General features: G+C 41.5%; 3 protein-coding genes across 3 annotated transcripts; all 3 read right to left on the reverse strand.

The window, feature by feature from the left end:
* Positions 1 to 3030: 3030 nt before the first annotated feature.
* On the reverse strand, positions 3031 to 7972 carry kdf1a (keratinocyte differentiation factor 1a). Its single transcript, XM_033640076.2, has 4 exons — positions 7531 to 7972; positions 6130 to 7190; positions 5670 to 5744; positions 3031 to 3756 (listed from the first exon to the last, which is right to left on the reverse strand). Exons 2-4 carry the CDS (start codon positions 7169 to 7171, stop codon positions 3668 to 3670), a joined length of 1206 nt encoding a protein of 401 aa, XP_033495967.1. The 5' UTR covers positions 7172 to 7190; positions 7531 to 7972; the 3' UTR covers positions 3031 to 3667.
* A 412-nt stretch (positions 7973 to 8384) lies between these two features.
* Positions 8385 to 11051, reverse strand: LOC117266322 (trophoblast glycoprotein-like). The gene is made up of 2 exons (XM_033641458.2): positions 10792 to 11051; positions 8385 to 10564 (listed from the first exon to the last, which is right to left on the reverse strand). The coding sequence occupies exons 1-2, from the start codon at positions 11049 to 11051 to the stop codon at positions 9595 to 9597; spliced, it is 1230 nt and encodes a 409-aa protein (XP_033497349.1). The 3' UTR covers positions 8385 to 9594.
* Positions 10675 to 17012, reverse strand: LOC117266323 (transmembrane protein 222-like). The gene is made up of 6 exons (XM_033641461.2): positions 16834 to 17012; positions 16520 to 16604; positions 16228 to 16259; positions 16036 to 16132; positions 15812 to 15942; positions 10675 to 13565 (listed from the first exon to the last, which is right to left on the reverse strand). Exons 1-6 carry the CDS (start codon positions 16968 to 16970, stop codon positions 13478 to 13480), a joined length of 570 nt encoding a protein of 189 aa, XP_033497352.1. The 5' UTR covers positions 16971 to 17012; the 3' UTR covers positions 10675 to 13477.
* Positions 17013 to 18188: the final 1176 nt, after the last annotated feature.

The following is an 18188-nucleotide window of genomic DNA, read 5'->3' on the forward strand; positions in this document are numbered from 1 at the left end:
TGTCTCAATCTTTTAAAAAGACTCACAGCAAGCCAAAACATTGGGAGCAGTGAACTACAACAACATGCAACTAATTAAAGTAGTAGTTTAGCTACATTTACAGTAGCTTGCTGATTTTTCAACTACATTCATACTCATATAGTGATTCAAGTAGCTAAGTTAGTATTTGGCATTTTTTGTGTAGCTAACTACTGAAGCTACAATCAGCTTAAGGCCATAAAAGTGAAGGAATATTTTTTTCATTTTCATTTTACCATTGACTTCTCTAACATAATTGGACCCCCTTTCACCACAACGAATCAGAGGTGATTGTTGCTATGTATTTTAGAAGTTACCTGCCGAACTGAGTAATCCTGCATGGTGAAACACCCCCAACTAGACTCTAGTTTCTGGAGGCAGCTGCCTGAGTGATGGACATTGTATAAAACCAAAGCTGACCTTCCATAACTTTCCCATGAATAGTGGGATGTTTTATTTTTTAGTGTATTTATGACCAGTGACATTGTTTTTTTGCTGGCATGTGACTGTTTTGTGTTATATTTTATTACTTTTTTACGCCACTTTTTTAAGCAGTTAACCAAACTAGATTTCTCCCTGTGGTAGCTCATTTTATTTTATTTATTTATTTAAAAATTTGCTGTATTTTCACTTCTTCCAGTGTAAAGTAACTGGTCGCTTGCAAAGCCATGCTTCCGAATTAGCTTGTACTGTACGAGGCATTGCACATGATACAGACACTCTGTTCTGAACAGGTCCATCACTGTTGACATGTTACGCAGGCAAGTATTGCTCAAACTTCTTTATTTTAAGTTCCTGTCAAGACGCCAGGGTTTTCAAAGATAGCAAATGTGAGTGAGTTCCCTGAAAGTGTGTAAGATAAAAATGACGCCAGAGACAGCTCTAAACTCACTAAAAATATGGGTGGTTATGGGTTCAAAAACTTCAATAATATATGTTGAAGCTTCAATGAAGCATACAAACACATTGTAATACAATCTCACAGTTTTTTCTTTATCTCTGAGGTAGCTTAAAAAAATCAAGGCAAACTGGTTTCAATCCAGTAAGTGCCCAATGTGTCATTTTTATTATTGCATAAAAATATTAAGAAACCACGTCTGATTCATGCAGGCTGTGTTCTTGGTTTTACCGGATTGTGTTGAAAGTTAACTGTCAGTGTTGCGTATCAGTGGTGAGTATTTTTCCCTCTACACTTCATGATCATGTGAAAGTTGAACCACTTCACACCAAGACAAGAGTGACTGAGGGAAAGAGAAGTAACCCCTCTTTCATTTGTTTCTATATGACTACGGACATTGAAGCAGCACAGCGTGTACTTTGTCTCCCTCTGATGGAAAACAGTGGAGGTCACATGTTTACTCTGAGAAACTATTGTCAGACAGATGCATTAAAATGGACTTAAATTGAGTCTTGGCGTTTTTGTTGCATACATTAAGATTTAACAAAATAAAAGCTCTACACAAAACAAATAAAACATTTTTCATGCACAAAAGTGGAATAAGTATCTAAATGCTAAATCAAGTGTCCTACAAAAACCTGAGCTGAGTGTTTACAGTCTGTAGGCTGGATTTGATACAGAACAAGCCCTCTTGATTCATCCTGGCCTGTGGTATGCTAGTTGTGAAACAGTGAGTTTATGCATGACACCTCATACAGGTAAAACAGGAATGTGTTGGCGGGGGCAGAGAGCCAGAGGAAACGGGGTTACACAGGGCAACTGCAACACACCACAAACACTGAGAGCTGAAAGAATTCAGATTGACTGCTCTTTAGTGGTTCTCTGGGCTTAATCTTATTTTCTACATATACATAAAAAGTCACCTACTTTCAGTACAAATCATGTTGGTTTAAGAATGTTTTAAAACCATTCTCCAGGTCGGCTATCTGCTTTATTCGTTGATGTTTAAAGGTGTCGGCACATTTCTGAAATAGTCACATTTGCCCTGTCTTTGGTGCTCATTATGTGTATCATCACGTCTTTTAGTGACAGCTGCAACAACAGAACTGTCATCCAAACTGCAAACTACTTTAATGGCTAATGCATATCTTAAAATACACATCGTTGGTTCGTACAGTACAATTACTTTGACCCAAAGTTCAGGATACATTCCTGATTTTGTGCACTGCTTCTTCCCTCTGCAATAAATGACAAAGACAAACCCCAGGATTTTATTTCCTTTTTGTCAGAACCAGCCAAACGAGTTCTTTCTTTCGCTGAGGGCAGAAAAAGCCTGCCTGCTACAGCACAGTGACCTCGGGGAGATGAGCTTGACAACAATAACCCAAAGAGATAAAGAGGAAAAGTAGGCTAAAGAGACAGCGTTAGAAAACCTTGCAAAGGAGAGACGTATTGATGTATGAGAGAAAATTATCTGTTGCAAAACAAATGGGGCTGCTTATATTCAAACTGTGTAATATCATTTTGGCTTGTGTGAACACAGAACAAAAAAGTTCAGTTTTCTGTGAGCTGAAACAGGGCCCTATAGCATAAGGCAACTAATATTTAAGACTTTTTAATGCCACTTGGAATGACATTTAAGACCAAATTTACAGTAACAAAAGTCAAGGAAAAAGAAACCTGAGCCGACAATTTTTTTGCAGAATGTTTCTTGTAGCATAAAACATGACTTTTTTGTCTCATGTCGGAAACAAGGGTGGAACAAAACTGGTAAACAGCTGGTGTTTGTTGGTGATTTTTCACTCTGCATATTGGATTCCACTCCCTCGATTGCCATTGTGCCAAGTTTGAAACAGTTTTTGTATGAGATACACAGCGCCTCATATGCAGTGCCTTGTACTGGCAAAATCCTACCATATTTAGGATTTTAAAAAGATTGGTTTGAGACATTTTAATGCCAGTTAAGGCCTTATTGTTAGATTAATTATTTCAATGCCTTCTACAACTTTTAAGAATCTGTGTAAACCCTGTAAAATGAGAAACAGATGACTGACACATCATCATTACATACATAAAGATATCTCCTTACTGAATGCACATTAAAAAGGCATAAACAAGCATGGAGATTTTTATTTTGTTAAAAACAGGGCTTATCTATACATTAAAAACAAAAAAACTGCGGCCAAATGCCACAAACGGTTTAAAAACCCAGAGAGTAACATCAACATATCAATATGTGCATCAAAATATGGCTTAACAATGCAGTTTTCAGGTCAACACTTGCTTTCAAAGAGTCTAAATGGCAGGAGTCAATAAGCCCAAACATAGACATGCACATGCACAATGGCTTGCATAAACAATCACAGACAAGAATGAGGAAGGTTACGTTCTACCATCAGTCTCTGTCCTCTGGCCTGACTGCTAAGATTGCATGGAGTGTTTCTTTTTCTGAAAACAACTTTAAACACTGCGTACGCAAATACATAAAAGAACCTACACTGTCTTTCCCTGTGTAAAAAAAACATTGTTTCGTCAGTAGGTCATCTGCTGGAGAGATAAAAAGGTCCACCAATTTAAATGACACTCCAATAGCAAACATTAAGCGGACCACTAAAAGCTGAAGTACCACCGCCCAGGGTAAAAAGGTGCTCCACTCAGTAACAGCGACAACAACAAATAATAGCAGACGAATAACATTGTCCATCTAGTTGGCTACATCACTTGTTAGCACAGGTACTTTTATATCACCCTTCAGAGAAGAAGAAGAGGAGCGCCTGAAGAGTCTGTTTCGGTGTCGTGATGGTAGGGCGAGTAGGCTGTGGCGGTGCTGGAGGAGTACGCTGTAAGAGAAAGAGATTTATTTAACGTGCTGAAAACAAAAAAGCCATCATGGTAGATGTTACATTTCATGCACAAAAGTTTAACCCAGGACACTGACACATTCCCAGGCCGCGATGTGAAAGTTGTGGAAACACAATGTGGTGTACCCTCATTCAAAGACATGTAACAGGACACTCCGTCCTTGTAACCGCCTCTCCGCAGAACGACAACACAAAAAAAAAAAAAAAAAGACGCTGCTGCACGGTGATCCATCTGTAACCCAAGTTGTTCTCTAAAATTACATAATAAACCAGGGGACATTATGTGGCATATATTTAATGCGACTCGATCCGCTGCTGTGGCAGGTGGTGTAGCATGACCGCTGAGCTGGAGGGGAGAATGAGGCAGATTGATGGGTGGGTGTAAGGTGGCAGATGAGGGGGGAGGAGGCAGCTAATGAGCAGGGAATTGTAATATGCAGAGAAAGGGGCAGGAATGCAGGGCTTTCACTGGTTGAAAAGTGGTATGTTACTGGAAAGTAGAGAGGAGGTGAGAACATGCCTGCAGCTGCAGCAGGTACAATGGACTGCAAAGACCTGAGCCCCGCACACTGATTCACAGGGGCAGTAATTACACCTCAATGACCAGGGAAAATACAGACTGTGTCTCCATCAGCACGAAATGTACAATTAATAATAAATGTGCAATATCTGTAACAACTAATCACATGCACGTACATGGTGCTGACTGATTTTGGATTTTATCCAACTCTTAAGGTTCAGTGTGTAGGATTTAGTGGGATATATTGGCAGAAATTAAATAAAATAAGTGTATTTTCTTTGTGCATGACCACCTGTAAATAAGAATCATTGTGTTTTTGTTGCTGTTGTCCTTGTCCACTGAGTCCGCCATGTTGCACTGCCATGTTTGTACTGTAGCCTGAAACAAAACTAGCTCTACATAGGGCCATTTGCGTTTTTACATCGGCCACTGTAGTTAGCAGCCCCTCTGCCACGAGCCAAACAGCATAGGAAAAACACTGATTTTTAACGTTTATCTGCTTTTTTTCAGTGTTTTACCAGTTTTAATCACCTGGTCCGTCTGTTTTGGAGAGGAGGAGACCTCCGTGGATAATTCGGCTCCTGTTAAAAACCTCCTGAACATCTGGATCTTGAGTTATCAGAGAAAAAAGGTGAGCACAACTTAACAAGTGCTTGGCTAGCGGACCAGCTGCCACAGGCCAAACAGTGTCGGAGAAATACTGATTTGTAACATGGAACTGCTTTTAAGCGTTTTTATTAGGGGTGGGAATCACCAGCAGCCCCACAATACGATATTATCACGATACTTAAGTCACGATACAATATTACTGCGATTTTAACATGTATTATACCCAATAACATATACTGCGATTTACTACCTTTTTCAAATGCAACAAAATAAAGGTTCCAGTCTGTTAATCTCACTTCGTTCATTTTAACTGCAAGATGATTCAAATGATTTTATTATTCTAGTAGGCTACCAGAAGTGTCATTTGTATTGTCAATAATAATTCGTATAATATGTGTATTGATACGATATTGTCACGCAAAAATATCGCAATACTATGCTGTATCATTTTCCCCCCCCCACCCCTAGTTTTTACCGATTTCATTCACCAGGCCTGTTTGTTTTGGAGAGGACGACACATCTGTGGATAACTCGGCTCCCAGTAAAATCTTCCTGAACAATGACAACAGAGGGAATCCTAACCAGGAGTTCACGCTTGGCCCGCAGGAGACATTGCAACTGGTTGCAATCCTTACACAGCTAGATGCCACTAAATCCAACACACTGCTCCTTTATTAACTCATAATATGGGCATTTACATCCACCTGAATGAAAACACAGTGTATCTGTGCATCAGTTATGGAAAATTCCCACATGTACTCACTTCTCCCGCTGTAATGTCTCATTTTTCTTGCCAGCTCGTCTGAAGGCGTCTGCTCTGACACTTTCACCTCTGGAACTGTTGCCGGGGAGGAAAAAGACAAAATGAGCACCAGCAGACAAAAAGCGTCAACAGACATTAATAAACTCTCCTTTCAGAATTAATCCGGTCATCTCGGCTATGTGTGTTTTACAAGACGGTGTGTACTTGTGTCAACTTGCCTCAGATTAGCCAATTATTGTTAGGTCATTGCCTGTGAAATGTCTGGCGTATTAGGGCTTACAAACTATGAGCCAAACAAAAGCTCAAAAGTTCCAACAGACACTATGAGTCATTCAGCGAAGACAGGTGAGGTGATTGGTATATTTGGTATGCTGCAGCCAGATGGAGAAAAAAAGTTGTCATGTGGTATCATTTAAATATTTATACAGCAGTAATTATTAATGTGACATGGCATTCTTACAGTCACTACTCATTAAAGTGTGGGTCATGGTCTCGTTGCCACTGTCAGGGAGCGTCCCATCGTTCCTCCCGTTGGCTCGCTGTCCTGTTGACTGATGGCCCGCTTTTCTCTTTCCCTTGCGCGTGCTGATGCGGATGACCCCGTGCACCAGCTTGCACTCGGCCTCCTGCTCCTCCAGGTTGTAGTCCTGAGCGATGCTGTAGATGAGCTCGCTGATCTCGTTGGTCTTGCGGGAGAACGAGGAGTCGGAGGTGCACTTGGCCAGCTGGTCAATCTGGTGCAGGGCGTAGAGCTCCAGCAGCTTCTTGGTGATAAGAGAGTCAATGTCTGTGCCCGTGTCACTCACTTCATCTAAGTCATAGTCCTCTCGGGATATCAGGCTGGTGTTACTGACAGGCCGCTCGCTTTCCCCCTTGCCAGGCGTGCGGGTTCGTCTGGGGGCAGCAACTGGATACCTTACTGTCTTACCTGCGATGCGCACATCTGGGTAGCGGAAGCTGTCACTCATGGGCAGCTTGGAGGTTTTGGTGGACTTGTTTGACTCCACAGGGATGTTACAAGTGGGGTTGGTTATAGCCATGCCATTAGGAGGGTGAGGCTCGCTGCCTGTTTTAGGGGGATGGTCTGTGGAGCTCTCGTTAACAGGCAGGCAGGGCTCCCGGCTGCCATAAAATCCACAGGTCAGTACACAGCAGATAAGAGCCTTACAGCCACTCCAGCCCATGGAGGCACAGGAGCCACAGGCATGTCTGCTGGTGGGCGTGCTGTCTGCTGACCCAGGAATAAATCCTATAGTCTCTGAGCCCCTACCCGTGCCATTTCGCGGGTGGCCCCTGCTGCGACCATATTTGTTCTCTGAATACCGGGAGTGGTCAGTGTGGTGCTCATGATGCTCCCCATGAGGATCCTTGTAGGAGTCTTGGCTGGCCGTGCTCTCCCTGGATATAGTCCGGGTCGCTCTGTGCTTTTCAGCCCTGGAGCTGGAGCTGTGGTGTTTGTGGTGGCGGGACGTCTGGGGAGCCCCTGTGCTGTGGCCAGGCATGGCTCAGAATACCTGGGACCTGGAGTGGGAGAGGCATGTTTAGAAATAATAACCAAGTGGAAACCTCCCCTTTTTGCGTTGCCACACAGGCTTGCAACACTAAACTCACCATGACACATTAAAAGTAGCCCGCATTATAGAGTCAAGAGGTAAACACTTTGCTGCCAGTAAGGCAACCTCCCCGGAAATTCTGAGAATGTAAATAAAACTGAGTGCATTGATTGCTGGCCTGATAATAATTTGGCCCATTTCGCTCGCGCTCTTAAAGCTTGTTTGGCCTATAGTGCAGAAAACACCTCTCACCAAAACTCATTCAACTTTTACCCGTTTTTAATTTCACCTACAAAACCTTTACTCACCGCATATGAGGAAACACTTGTGATTGTCTGTTATCCCAGAGAACTTGCTCGGCGAGCAAACCGCGGAAGTCTCTCACAGAAAACTTTTGCTAGCGCTTCAAACAGAGAAAGAAAGACTGATTTTGTCCGCCCACAGATTCCCAGGTGACTTTACTTCCACGTAACGTCAAACTTTGCAAACCTAAAGTCGGCTGCCTCGACCGACCAGCACAGCTCGGCTCATTCGTGTCGTCTCTCTTTTTTCTTGTGTCCGTAAAACGCAGTCTTCTGTTGCCGTGAGTCTCCCAATGTTTGGCTATTACCTGCGGCTACAGCTAATCCCAGAATCCTACACCCACCCACAGGTGAGTGGTGACGTCACGCGAGGCGGATATAAAAGCACAGAAGGAAAGAGAAAAAAAGGAGAGAGGAGGAAAAGACGCTAAAAAAAAACAATAAAAGAAGACCTGGAATTTAAAAAATGAAAAATAAAATGTGTAATAGAAGAAGAAAAAAAGGAAAAGTGACACCTCTGATCATGTTAGATTATAATTTGCCACTAGGTGATGCAACACGACTAATAAACTGTTAAATCCTGCACTTTACATTGTTACAAGTTCTTCATTTGTGCACACACATGCTGTGAAAACACACACACACACACAATGCACACAAAGGTGCACTGCAGCTGCAGAGCCAACAGGTGTTTTCCAAGCAATATCTTTCATTCTGCCCTATTTTTCCCTCCATGGAAACACTTAATCACCCACTCTTTGGATTGAAATAGTAGGGCCACTTCACCTGGAGAGAAAATATGTGTCTGCGTGTGCAGCGTGGTGTCTTGTGGTTTCACTGACGTCACAACAAAACAGGGGCACGATAATAAAAGTTTATTATATTCATAATGAATGTAAATACAGATTTCACATCACACAGGAGCTCTAGTATCTATTCATTTGAATATCGTAATACAGATCATATTATGGATTCTAGCACAATAAAGATACATTAATAATTGAATTAAGGATTGAGTACCTAATATAAAATTTACTGGGTGTCAACATGCATTTTTTCAAGCCATTGAACTATATGTCACTTATCTTTCTGGCAGTCTTCTGCAGTATGTTAAGATATTTTAAGTCAAGATACTAATAGCAAAAGGCAAACAAACCACAACTGACAGGAAATGAGATGCAGGCTGTCTAGTCCGTTTTCAGTCTAACCTATCAATATTTATATTCTTATAAAATGTATAATAAACATACATTATTATTAAAGGAATGCTTCACCCCACCATATGATAATCTATTTATCAATTACTCACCCCGTGTTACGTTAAATTTGTGAAGAAAACTTCTCGCATGCCTCTACAGTGAACGAAGAATCCAAAAACAGCATTAATTCTCGATGAATTGACATCATAGGGGGCCATGTTAAACAACAGCAAAACTATTACAAAACATGTGTTTACAAACTCTAACGCAACTCCTGCAGTATAATGTAAGTCTCATTTTTCCACTCCTATGCTTGGTACTTCCCAAACATGTACACTTTCACTAAAACCTTATTATTCAAAACACTTACACAGTCTCATGCATGGATGAAGAGCCCACCTGTGCTGTTTATGCTGAAGTGTTTTTAATTGTAAGGTTTTGGTAAAAATGCACACGTTTGGGCAGTCCTGAGCATACAACTGAATAAATATGACTTGGATTATACTGCACGAGTTGTGTTGAGAGTTTGTAATTGGATGTTTTGATGTAGTTTTGCTGTTATGAAACCCTTAAGACTTTTCTGTTTTTGGATTCTTCGTTTACCGTGGAGGCAAGTGAAGTTTTCTTTCCGAATCCAACCTAACATGAGGTGAGACATTAATATACAAATGGTCATTTTAGAGATGGAGTATTCTTCTAAGGTAAATTTATGAACACAAGTGCCTCAACAACACAAAGGCACTTTTAAGGTGAGATTTATAGGTTGTAACTGCATTATGTACAGGAGGCTCAAAAACATGACTTGGAAATCTACCGGCATAAACTATACACATCTACAGCTTTCTCAAATGATTCTAGTTTCATTAAAAGATCATAGGTTCAAAGGTGGAGAGGTTTTCAGCTGTTTGACATGTGTGTCTGGAGGAACAATACAGGTGTCACTTGGCAGCTGCTGCGACAAAGGTAATCCTAAGTGCCCTCGTGCCCTGCTGCCACCATTATTTGCAGCGATGTGCCCCAGCCGAGGGTCTGAGTCAATCTCATATCGGTAGTGATACCCCTCCAGAACGTCCCGACACGCATCTCTCATATCAGTGATCCACTTCTTCATACCCTTGCGGTTCAGGTAGAGAACAAAGAGAAAGACCATGCCCACAAAGCCCAGCACCAGCCCTAGGAAGACATATGATGTCTGCAGGGTGAGGTCCGTCACCTCTGCTTGGACTGGAACAACACATCCAATAGCCTGGATGCTTAGTCCTCGCAGTCGGGTGTCGCTTAACCCTCTCGGTGAGGCACACCTCACAGCGTCCACATCCACCTGGGCTCTTGATTCATTCAGCCAGGCCACAAAATTTCTGATCTCACAGGAGCAGATGTAGGGGTTGTCACCAAGAAAGATTCGGATGTTCCCGAGCTTCTCCAGCTCTTGTAGAGCATCAGCCCTGAAGGTCATGAAGGCGTTGCGAGTAAGGTCCAGCACCTCCAGGTGGCTCATTCCAGAGAAGGTTCCACTGTAGACAGCCATCAGAGAGTTGTTAGTGAGGAAGAGCTGCTGCAGGTTGGGAAGGTGAGAGAACATCCCCGGGGGCAGGAGGGCGAGGTGGTTCCCAGAGAGGTCGAGGCGGAGGAGCCCCCTGAGGCCGCCCCAGCGTAGAGCCGTGGTGAGGTCCGTCAGGGCTGTGAAGTTGTGCAGCGAGCGGCTCAGGTTGAGCTCCTGGAGGGGACTGCCAGGTATGCTGAGAGCTTCTGGATGGATGAGGGCCAGCTGGTTCTCACTGAGGTCCAGGAAGCGCAAGTTGATGAGGGAAGAGAAGCTGTGAGACACCATCTCTGTAATCCTGTGAAGACGACTAACACTGTCACATATGTACTTAGACATTAAGTATTAATTTCATGCTTGGATGCAACGCACTGTCCTGTCAAAGTAAACAAATAAAAAGAAAACACATTTAGAGAAATAAATTTTACATATTTATTAGATACACATCAAGAAAGTTAGTCATATTATTCAAATATAGCTCAAAATACATGAATGAAACAACAAAACAAACACTGACATTCTCACCTATTATTGCTTAAAATGATGTTGCTGACATTCTCCAGCTCTGTAAACGAATCAGGTCCAATGTGATGTATATCATTCCCTGTGATGATGACAGTCTTTGCATATCCTGGGATACTCTGTGGCACCGTGAGCAGATCCTTAGAAACACATTTCACTGTGCGAGTGACAGCAAAACACTCACAGCCAAAAGGACACTCCAAACACTGGTATGGTGCACAGAGAAGGATTCCCAGAAACACCCAGACTGCAAAAACACACATCGCTAAATAACAGTCAGTTAAAAATAAAGATACAAAAAATGACTTGAAATACAGCAGAAAAAAATAGGGAGTCAAATTCTAAACACAGCTTATCAAATGCTGCCGAGGCGGCAAAGAGCACTCCGAGATCAGCCCCTCAACATCTGCTCCAGTCTGGGAATAAAGGTTCCTGTGAACTGATGGTAGTTCATATCACAAGCAGAATCTGCTGGATGAAAAAGGTACGTGGTTCCCTTAAAGGTACAGAGGACGATTAGGGCATCCACAGCAGGTGACCTACACTACAGTCTGCCAGGGGAGACTGAAAAGGCTTTGTATAAAGCACAGACCAAAATAAAGTTACACAAACATCAAACTGAACAAGATATACAATAATAAATAATACTCTTTTAGGTACATAGCATCAAAAATGAATCAACTCATAATGTAACGTCGTATTGCTCATAACTAGAGTTACAGTAATGTTCCAGCATGAGGATGCACAGTTAGTAAGCATTCAAATTCTGTCTGGAGAAATGCAAACAATACACTCATGTCAAAGAAAACACTTAACAGGTTTGATTTACACACCCGAGGAAAGAGGACTGAGGGGAGGAAGGCGTTTTTACAGCACAATAACACTATTTTTCACATGTGGGTCCTTGATCATTCCTATCTTTGGTAGCGGCTCATATCTCTTAGACAAATAATTGATGAATACTTTCACCATTAAGATTCCATGATCCATTCTGTAGTGATTCATCACCGAAATGTACATTAGCCATTGCAGGAACACATTCATCACTGCCATTCTTGGAAAAAGTACATCCCCGAATTCAACAGTATTACTCTACTGCGGCGCAATACTCTTGTAGTACTCTCAATAAGCAAAACTGAACCCACTGTGTGAAAAACAGTAATGGTGAACTTTGAAGATACCATAACTTACTCAACTGACTAAATCATAAATAGTAAAGAAATAAAAATTCTTGACAGCTTCAACAGTATTGATTTCAAAGCTAACTACACACCAACAGATAGGCTTTGCCTTTACAGGAACACTTTGCCCACAAAATGGTCATTTGTATATCCCTTACTCGCCCTGTGTTACCTTGAATTTGTGGAAAAAATGTATCTTTTCTTGTACAGTAGGCGTAGAATCCAAAAACAAACTTTCATGCAATTTGTGCTGTACTTCTAAAACATGTATTTTTGCTGAAACGTTTCTATTTAAAGTCCCCATGAAATGGAAAAAACATTTTTCCAGTTTTAATCCTGTGTCCCAGTGTTAAATGATCATTTTTCTCACTTGCCAAATAAGTGTAAAAATCATTATCAGAGTGTTTTTAAATCAAAATCCCTGTTTTTTATCTTCTGAACAACCAGGTAAAACAGTTTAATGACTCATCCTGCATTCAAGGGCGTTTACAAAAGTTCATCCAGTCCAATGAAATTTTGAGCAACTAGCTAACCACGCTATTCACATAAACCGTACGTCAATGTTTGTGGGTTGCAGTAGCTAACAGAGCAGTATGGAGAGAGATAGAAAGAGATGTGTGTTTGGATATCAGTGGGCAAAACCTTTGTTTTCATTTCCAAAGCAATATGGCTGATTCATCCATGTCATCCCCTTCCTGATCTAACGGTGAGGGAAGTCTTTGTGTGGAGTCAACAGTTAACTCAATAGCGGACTCTGCTGCAGCTCCCTAACGCACTAAACTCTAAGCCTGCCCACTTTTTAGCAGTCCAATACAATTCGAAATATTTGACTTAAATCCATCTTGCAACTGTATGCTGCTTAAATTTTCCGTTTGACTGGGACATACAACACACTACAGAAGCTAAAGAACTCTAACTTTTGTTTTGTGGGGACTTTAAAGCACTTCTGGCTAAGAGTAGCGTGCATGGACAAGCTTTGTGTTTGCATTCTGCTCAAGTATTTCATTCAGTTACAGAGGTGTGCAACTTGTTTGTGCATGAGACTGTTTATGTGGATTATTAAAGTATTACAACTGAATAAATGGGACTTGGATGATACTGCAAGAGCTGTGTGAGAGTCTGTAAATGGATGATTTGATATAATTTGGCTGTTGTTAAAAGCAGCCCCACTTTACTTCAATTCCTCAAGAATGTTAACCATTTTTGGATTCTTCGTTCACCGTGGAGGCATGCAAGAAAAACAAAGTTTTCTTCATTAATTCAACTTTACACTGGGTGGGTAACTGATATACAAATGGTCATTTTGTGGGTGAAGCATTCCTTTAAATAGCCTCCTAGAGACTACATCACCAACACACAAGGAAATCCTTCATTTGGAATTTTTTGTACAAACAAACGTCCCGTCAAAACATCATCATCATCATCATCATCATTCAAGTCAACAGCCGGTGACAATGTATTAAGTATAACCAAAGTCTTTGAGTCATCCTGTTGGACTGCTCGCTCCACTACTGCAGGTTAAATGTTAGGATGAATGTGCCGAAGACTCCGCAGAGCATGAAGAAGGGTAGCCAGGTCTTGAGGAAAGCTGCCCAGCTGAAGGAGACAGAGAGGGTAATGTGTGTTAGAGGTATCACCAACACCTGGATATTCTGAGTGTGTTTTGGACAGACAAGGACATGTGAGGTGTGTTGAAGTATCACATGGTGCATTGTCTTTACTCCCACAGGCCCACAGCTCCCCTTACTCCCCCTGAGTGCAGCCCAGCTTCCGTCCTACTGTCCTTTCAACCCAGCCGGCACAGGGAGCCCCACCGGAGGGGTGACCTTCAGTGGTGACACAGAGGGGAGCGCCGCTGTCAGTGATGAATTACACAACTCCCCTTCTGTTTAAAAGACTCCTGTGCCATGGGAGTGTATGTGCAAAGGCAGCACAAACTGTGACGTCTCTATGTGGGTCAGTGGAGAATAATGAGGGGGGTTTTCTGTGCCATATGTCTCTTAAAGGGATAGTTTGGATATCTTTGGGTGGGGTTGTGCGAGGTACTTATTCACAGTCAGTGTATTACCTACAGTCTATGGCAAACAAACAGGCTGGAGTACAGGCACAAAAGCTGAGCAACATAATGCTTTGGATGAGGGCAGCAGCAATTTGTGTGTAAAATGTGTTTTAGCCACCCAAAAAACGCCCCACCTTAGTTTGTTTGTGTTATTGTGTGACTTTGGTGAATCCGTACTAACTCTTTAAAACACCAAAGATGCACAACACAAACTAACTAACCAACTGAGGCAGCCGTAGACCAGCAACTCCTGTGTTTTGCAAGGTAAAAATACTATTTTTCTGAATGGAGTCTGGCTTTGAGGAGAGCATAGATAACAGCTTTCCCGTCAGAAAGGGCAGCCTGACAGCAAGGCTAAGTGGTGAAAATATTCTGAATATAGTGTACATTTAAACAGACATTGATTTTGTTAAGGTAGGCCTTTTTCTAGATGGTAAAATACTTTTTGCCTCCCCTTGTCCACAGCAGCACTTTGCTTAGCTTCCATGGTGGTACTCCAGTATGTAATACACTGATTATAGATAAGTATCTTAAGCCCCATTTCCACTGAGCAGTACATCCTTATCTTTAAGCGTTTACACCAATACATTAATTTTGACCAGATTATGTGAACAGCATTATATCTCAAGCCTCTCTTGGAGATAAAAAAAGTGTTGCAGAGCATCGTTCCTGTGGGTTTCGGCAAAACCCTTGGGCTTACCCGAGGAGGACTAAATGCACAAACCTGCTATTTTTAAATATCCAATCAAGAGAGACTCTCACTGCAGCCTGTTTATTTTGTTCTGAAAATGTCAATATGCCACCCCATTCTGTGGACAATAAACGAGATGCAGACTGATCAAGGAGGAAATACAGTGAGCGCTGGACAAAGCAGTGAGAGACAACAACCTCGCCCACATTTAAGAGTACTGTTTGCTGTGGACATGCTAAATGGACCTAGGGTCTAGGTACCATATCTGAAGGGTTACTTTTGGTTCCAAAGATACCATACTGAAAGTGTTTGGAGGAAACGGGGCTTTGTACAACCCCACTTCAAAAATCTCAACTATCCCTTTAATGCTCACAAGCATCCACCAGCAGAGCAATTTGGAACGGCTGTGTACATGTTAGCTAACTTGTGGTTGGGCTACTGCTTCTCTTGTCTTGTCTGTATATATGACTGCTGCTACTACTACTGCATGTCTGTCTGTTCTGGAAGAGGAAACCTGCCTGCGTCGCTATCTTTTTTCCCCATTTCCCATTTTTAAAAAAATGTCTCCAAGTTTCTCCTTACCCAAATCTGGGATCTGAGGATAGAGGGTATCTGCTGTTGCAGCGTATATGTGTTGTACAGGCTGAAAAGCAGTTTGATGCAAATTTGTGTTATGTAATTTTGGGCTGTTTAAATAAATATTGACTTGATTTGACAAACCAAAGCCGTGTGATGTCACAAACAGCGCAAACAAAAGCAAAGAGATAGTTTATCATAGAGGTGTTTCAGCTGTGACTCAGATGGTAGAGAGGGTTAAACCATCAAGGTTGGTGGCTCAATCCTAGGCTGCTTCAGTCCACATGTACAAGTGTCTTTGACAAAGGCATTTAACACCATAAGAGTCCGTCAAATCATTATAGTGTAATTACAATGTTATGGGAGCTAAATCTGTCAAATGTTAACAAGGTGATTGCTGTTTTATCAGATTAGATAAGGTGTTCAGACATAGCAACATGCACTGAAAACCCATGAACAAGATGTTAACAGTTCTTAATCATAAAACAAATGGCAGAATGGGGCTAAAATACTCACCTCACATGTTTCCCACGAATAAAAGACAGCACACACAGGTTCACCATGTTCCAAGACGAGCTGTTGTCGTAGTGCATAAGGTTGAGGGCCATGGCAACGTGGGAATGGCAGTTATCTAAGCACAGATTATGCTTCAATAAAACAGAAAAAACAGTTATTACTACATGAATATAATGACAATAATGTGGAAATATGTGCATTAGAAATCCTAAATATCATCTTACCGGCCTACATTTGTATTCCTCAGATGCATCATGCACTGCTTTGTCCCATGTAGCAACACCGTTGCCACACACTTTGTCCACATCAAGCTTCCAGTACCTGCGATATTAGTGAACAGTCAATGAGTTCATTTGACCTATTTGTTGAAATACCATTAAACTATTAATACACAATATTTTCATTATTACACTTACTTTGTTGGTCTGCCAAAGCCCATGTTGTCCTCCTGGAGAGAAAGTCACATTTTAAAACATCTTATGAATCATACTAGTGTGCATGCTTTCAATTATTATGGGATTCAGCTCTGCCTGTGACTCCCATTCATCAACAATTCAACAGCTGCACTCTGCACGTCAGCATGACATCTCAGATTCATCTCTGTCTCACTGCACTCTGCTGGGCCATTACACAGATGTGAACAGTTACATGACATGACACTATTATAGCTGATAAATACAGATAGTTAGACTTTTAAGCAATACTCACTGAGACAAAGTATGATCCTGCAAAATCTCGTATGACTCCAGAAGAGGTGCATATACCCATGTGACCAATGAACGGGAGCACCCACCTGCAGGATGCAGCCAGCACACATTACATCGACACACTGATTGTGTAACAGAATAAACACAGTAGAGTACATTTAATGCAGTCATTTACTAAAAGGAAATAGATAACATGAGATTTAACCAACAGCTAACGTAAGACTGCTTCATTTCATGTGACGTTAGCAAAATAACAACCTGCTGTAACATGGCATGCTAAGCTAACGCTAGCAAAACAACGTGTTAGCTTCTTACGATAAAATAGGAATAGGTGTCCAGACAATGCAGAACGGGTAGCGGGTGCTCTTTCTGTCGCTTTTGATGAAATCACCGTGATAGCTCATCATTATGTCGGTTTCGTCCACCTCCGCCATCACTGCCTGGAGTGACATGAGATGACGCACGGCCGACGGCAGGCGGCGGGGAAGCGGAAGCGCGGCGTCGTCGCCACAGCGGTTGAACCAACTGTCAGTCTGTGAACGCAACACCGTTCATTTGTGCTTGGACTGCGGCGTTTGCTTACCGCAATTTAATCAGGTTTGATGAGTACTAGGGGCTTCCAGTCGTCAAAGTCTTTAGCAAAACAACAGTATAATTTTTTTTTGAATATTTATTGTTATTTGTTGTATTATTCAGGGTTTCTGAAGGTCCCTCAATATCTTGAAAAGTCTTAAATTTAATTTTATAAATATTAGGCCTTAAAAGTCATTATATAGTCTTAAATTTAAACTTGTGGGGTCTTAATTGCTACAAACATTTGATCTAATTTAATTCATCCATCTAGTACTTTGATTTTGTCAAAATGTTACACATATTTAAACCTACCACTGAATCTAATACTGTCTTTTTACTTTATACTTACCTGCTGGAAAGAAAATGTAGATTAACCCATGTCACTTTAATAACCATATTCCTATAAAAAACTTATTTCTGCATAGGACCACACCTGTATACTTACCTGCTATGCTTCATGAAAAAGATGATTTGTCCAACATTTTGGTTAAAAATGACCTTGAAAAAATATTAAATTTAAGCACCTAATAGCTGTAGACACCATGATCATTATTATTATTCATGAAGACACTTCTGAATTGCTCCAAGGACAAGGGGCAATCAGGCATAACGCCAATGGATGGAGCGCGTCTTATTTCAAAGAATAAGTGTCTACCTTGTGCTGTTTAATGTGCTTGTGTTGTTTAAATCAAACATTATTTTGCCAGACATTTATCAAACATCTCTGTTTAGCTCTAGCTCTATTTTTAGCCATAGAGCCCCTGTGTCATTTTAGCTCTATTTGGCACCTTAACTCACAGACTCATTCAGCCGCAGGCTTTATCGCTGTAACCTCCACTACTCCCAAAGCTGGGTCACCTCATTACTGTACAGTATATGGGGCATGCAATGCTCCCCTAACTACTCATGCTTGTGATTTACTGTCCTCACAAGTGTTGCCCAATAGTCAGCAAAAGCAGGGAGTAGAGCAGACACTGATGAATGAGCAGAGAGTTCATACCGTGGCCTCACCTACAGTATATCTTCCCAGCCTAGTTAGTAATGTGTCAGTACTGTTGTATCTGTTGTGTAAGTGTTACACTTTAAGGACGAGCAAT

Source organism: Epinephelus lanceolatus, chromosome 10 (assembly GCF_041903045.1).
Source record: "Epinephelus lanceolatus isolate andai-2023 chromosome 10, ASM4190304v1, whole genome shotgun sequence".
Taxonomy (NCBI): Eukaryota; Metazoa; Chordata; class Actinopteri; order Perciformes; family Serranidae; genus Epinephelus; species Epinephelus lanceolatus.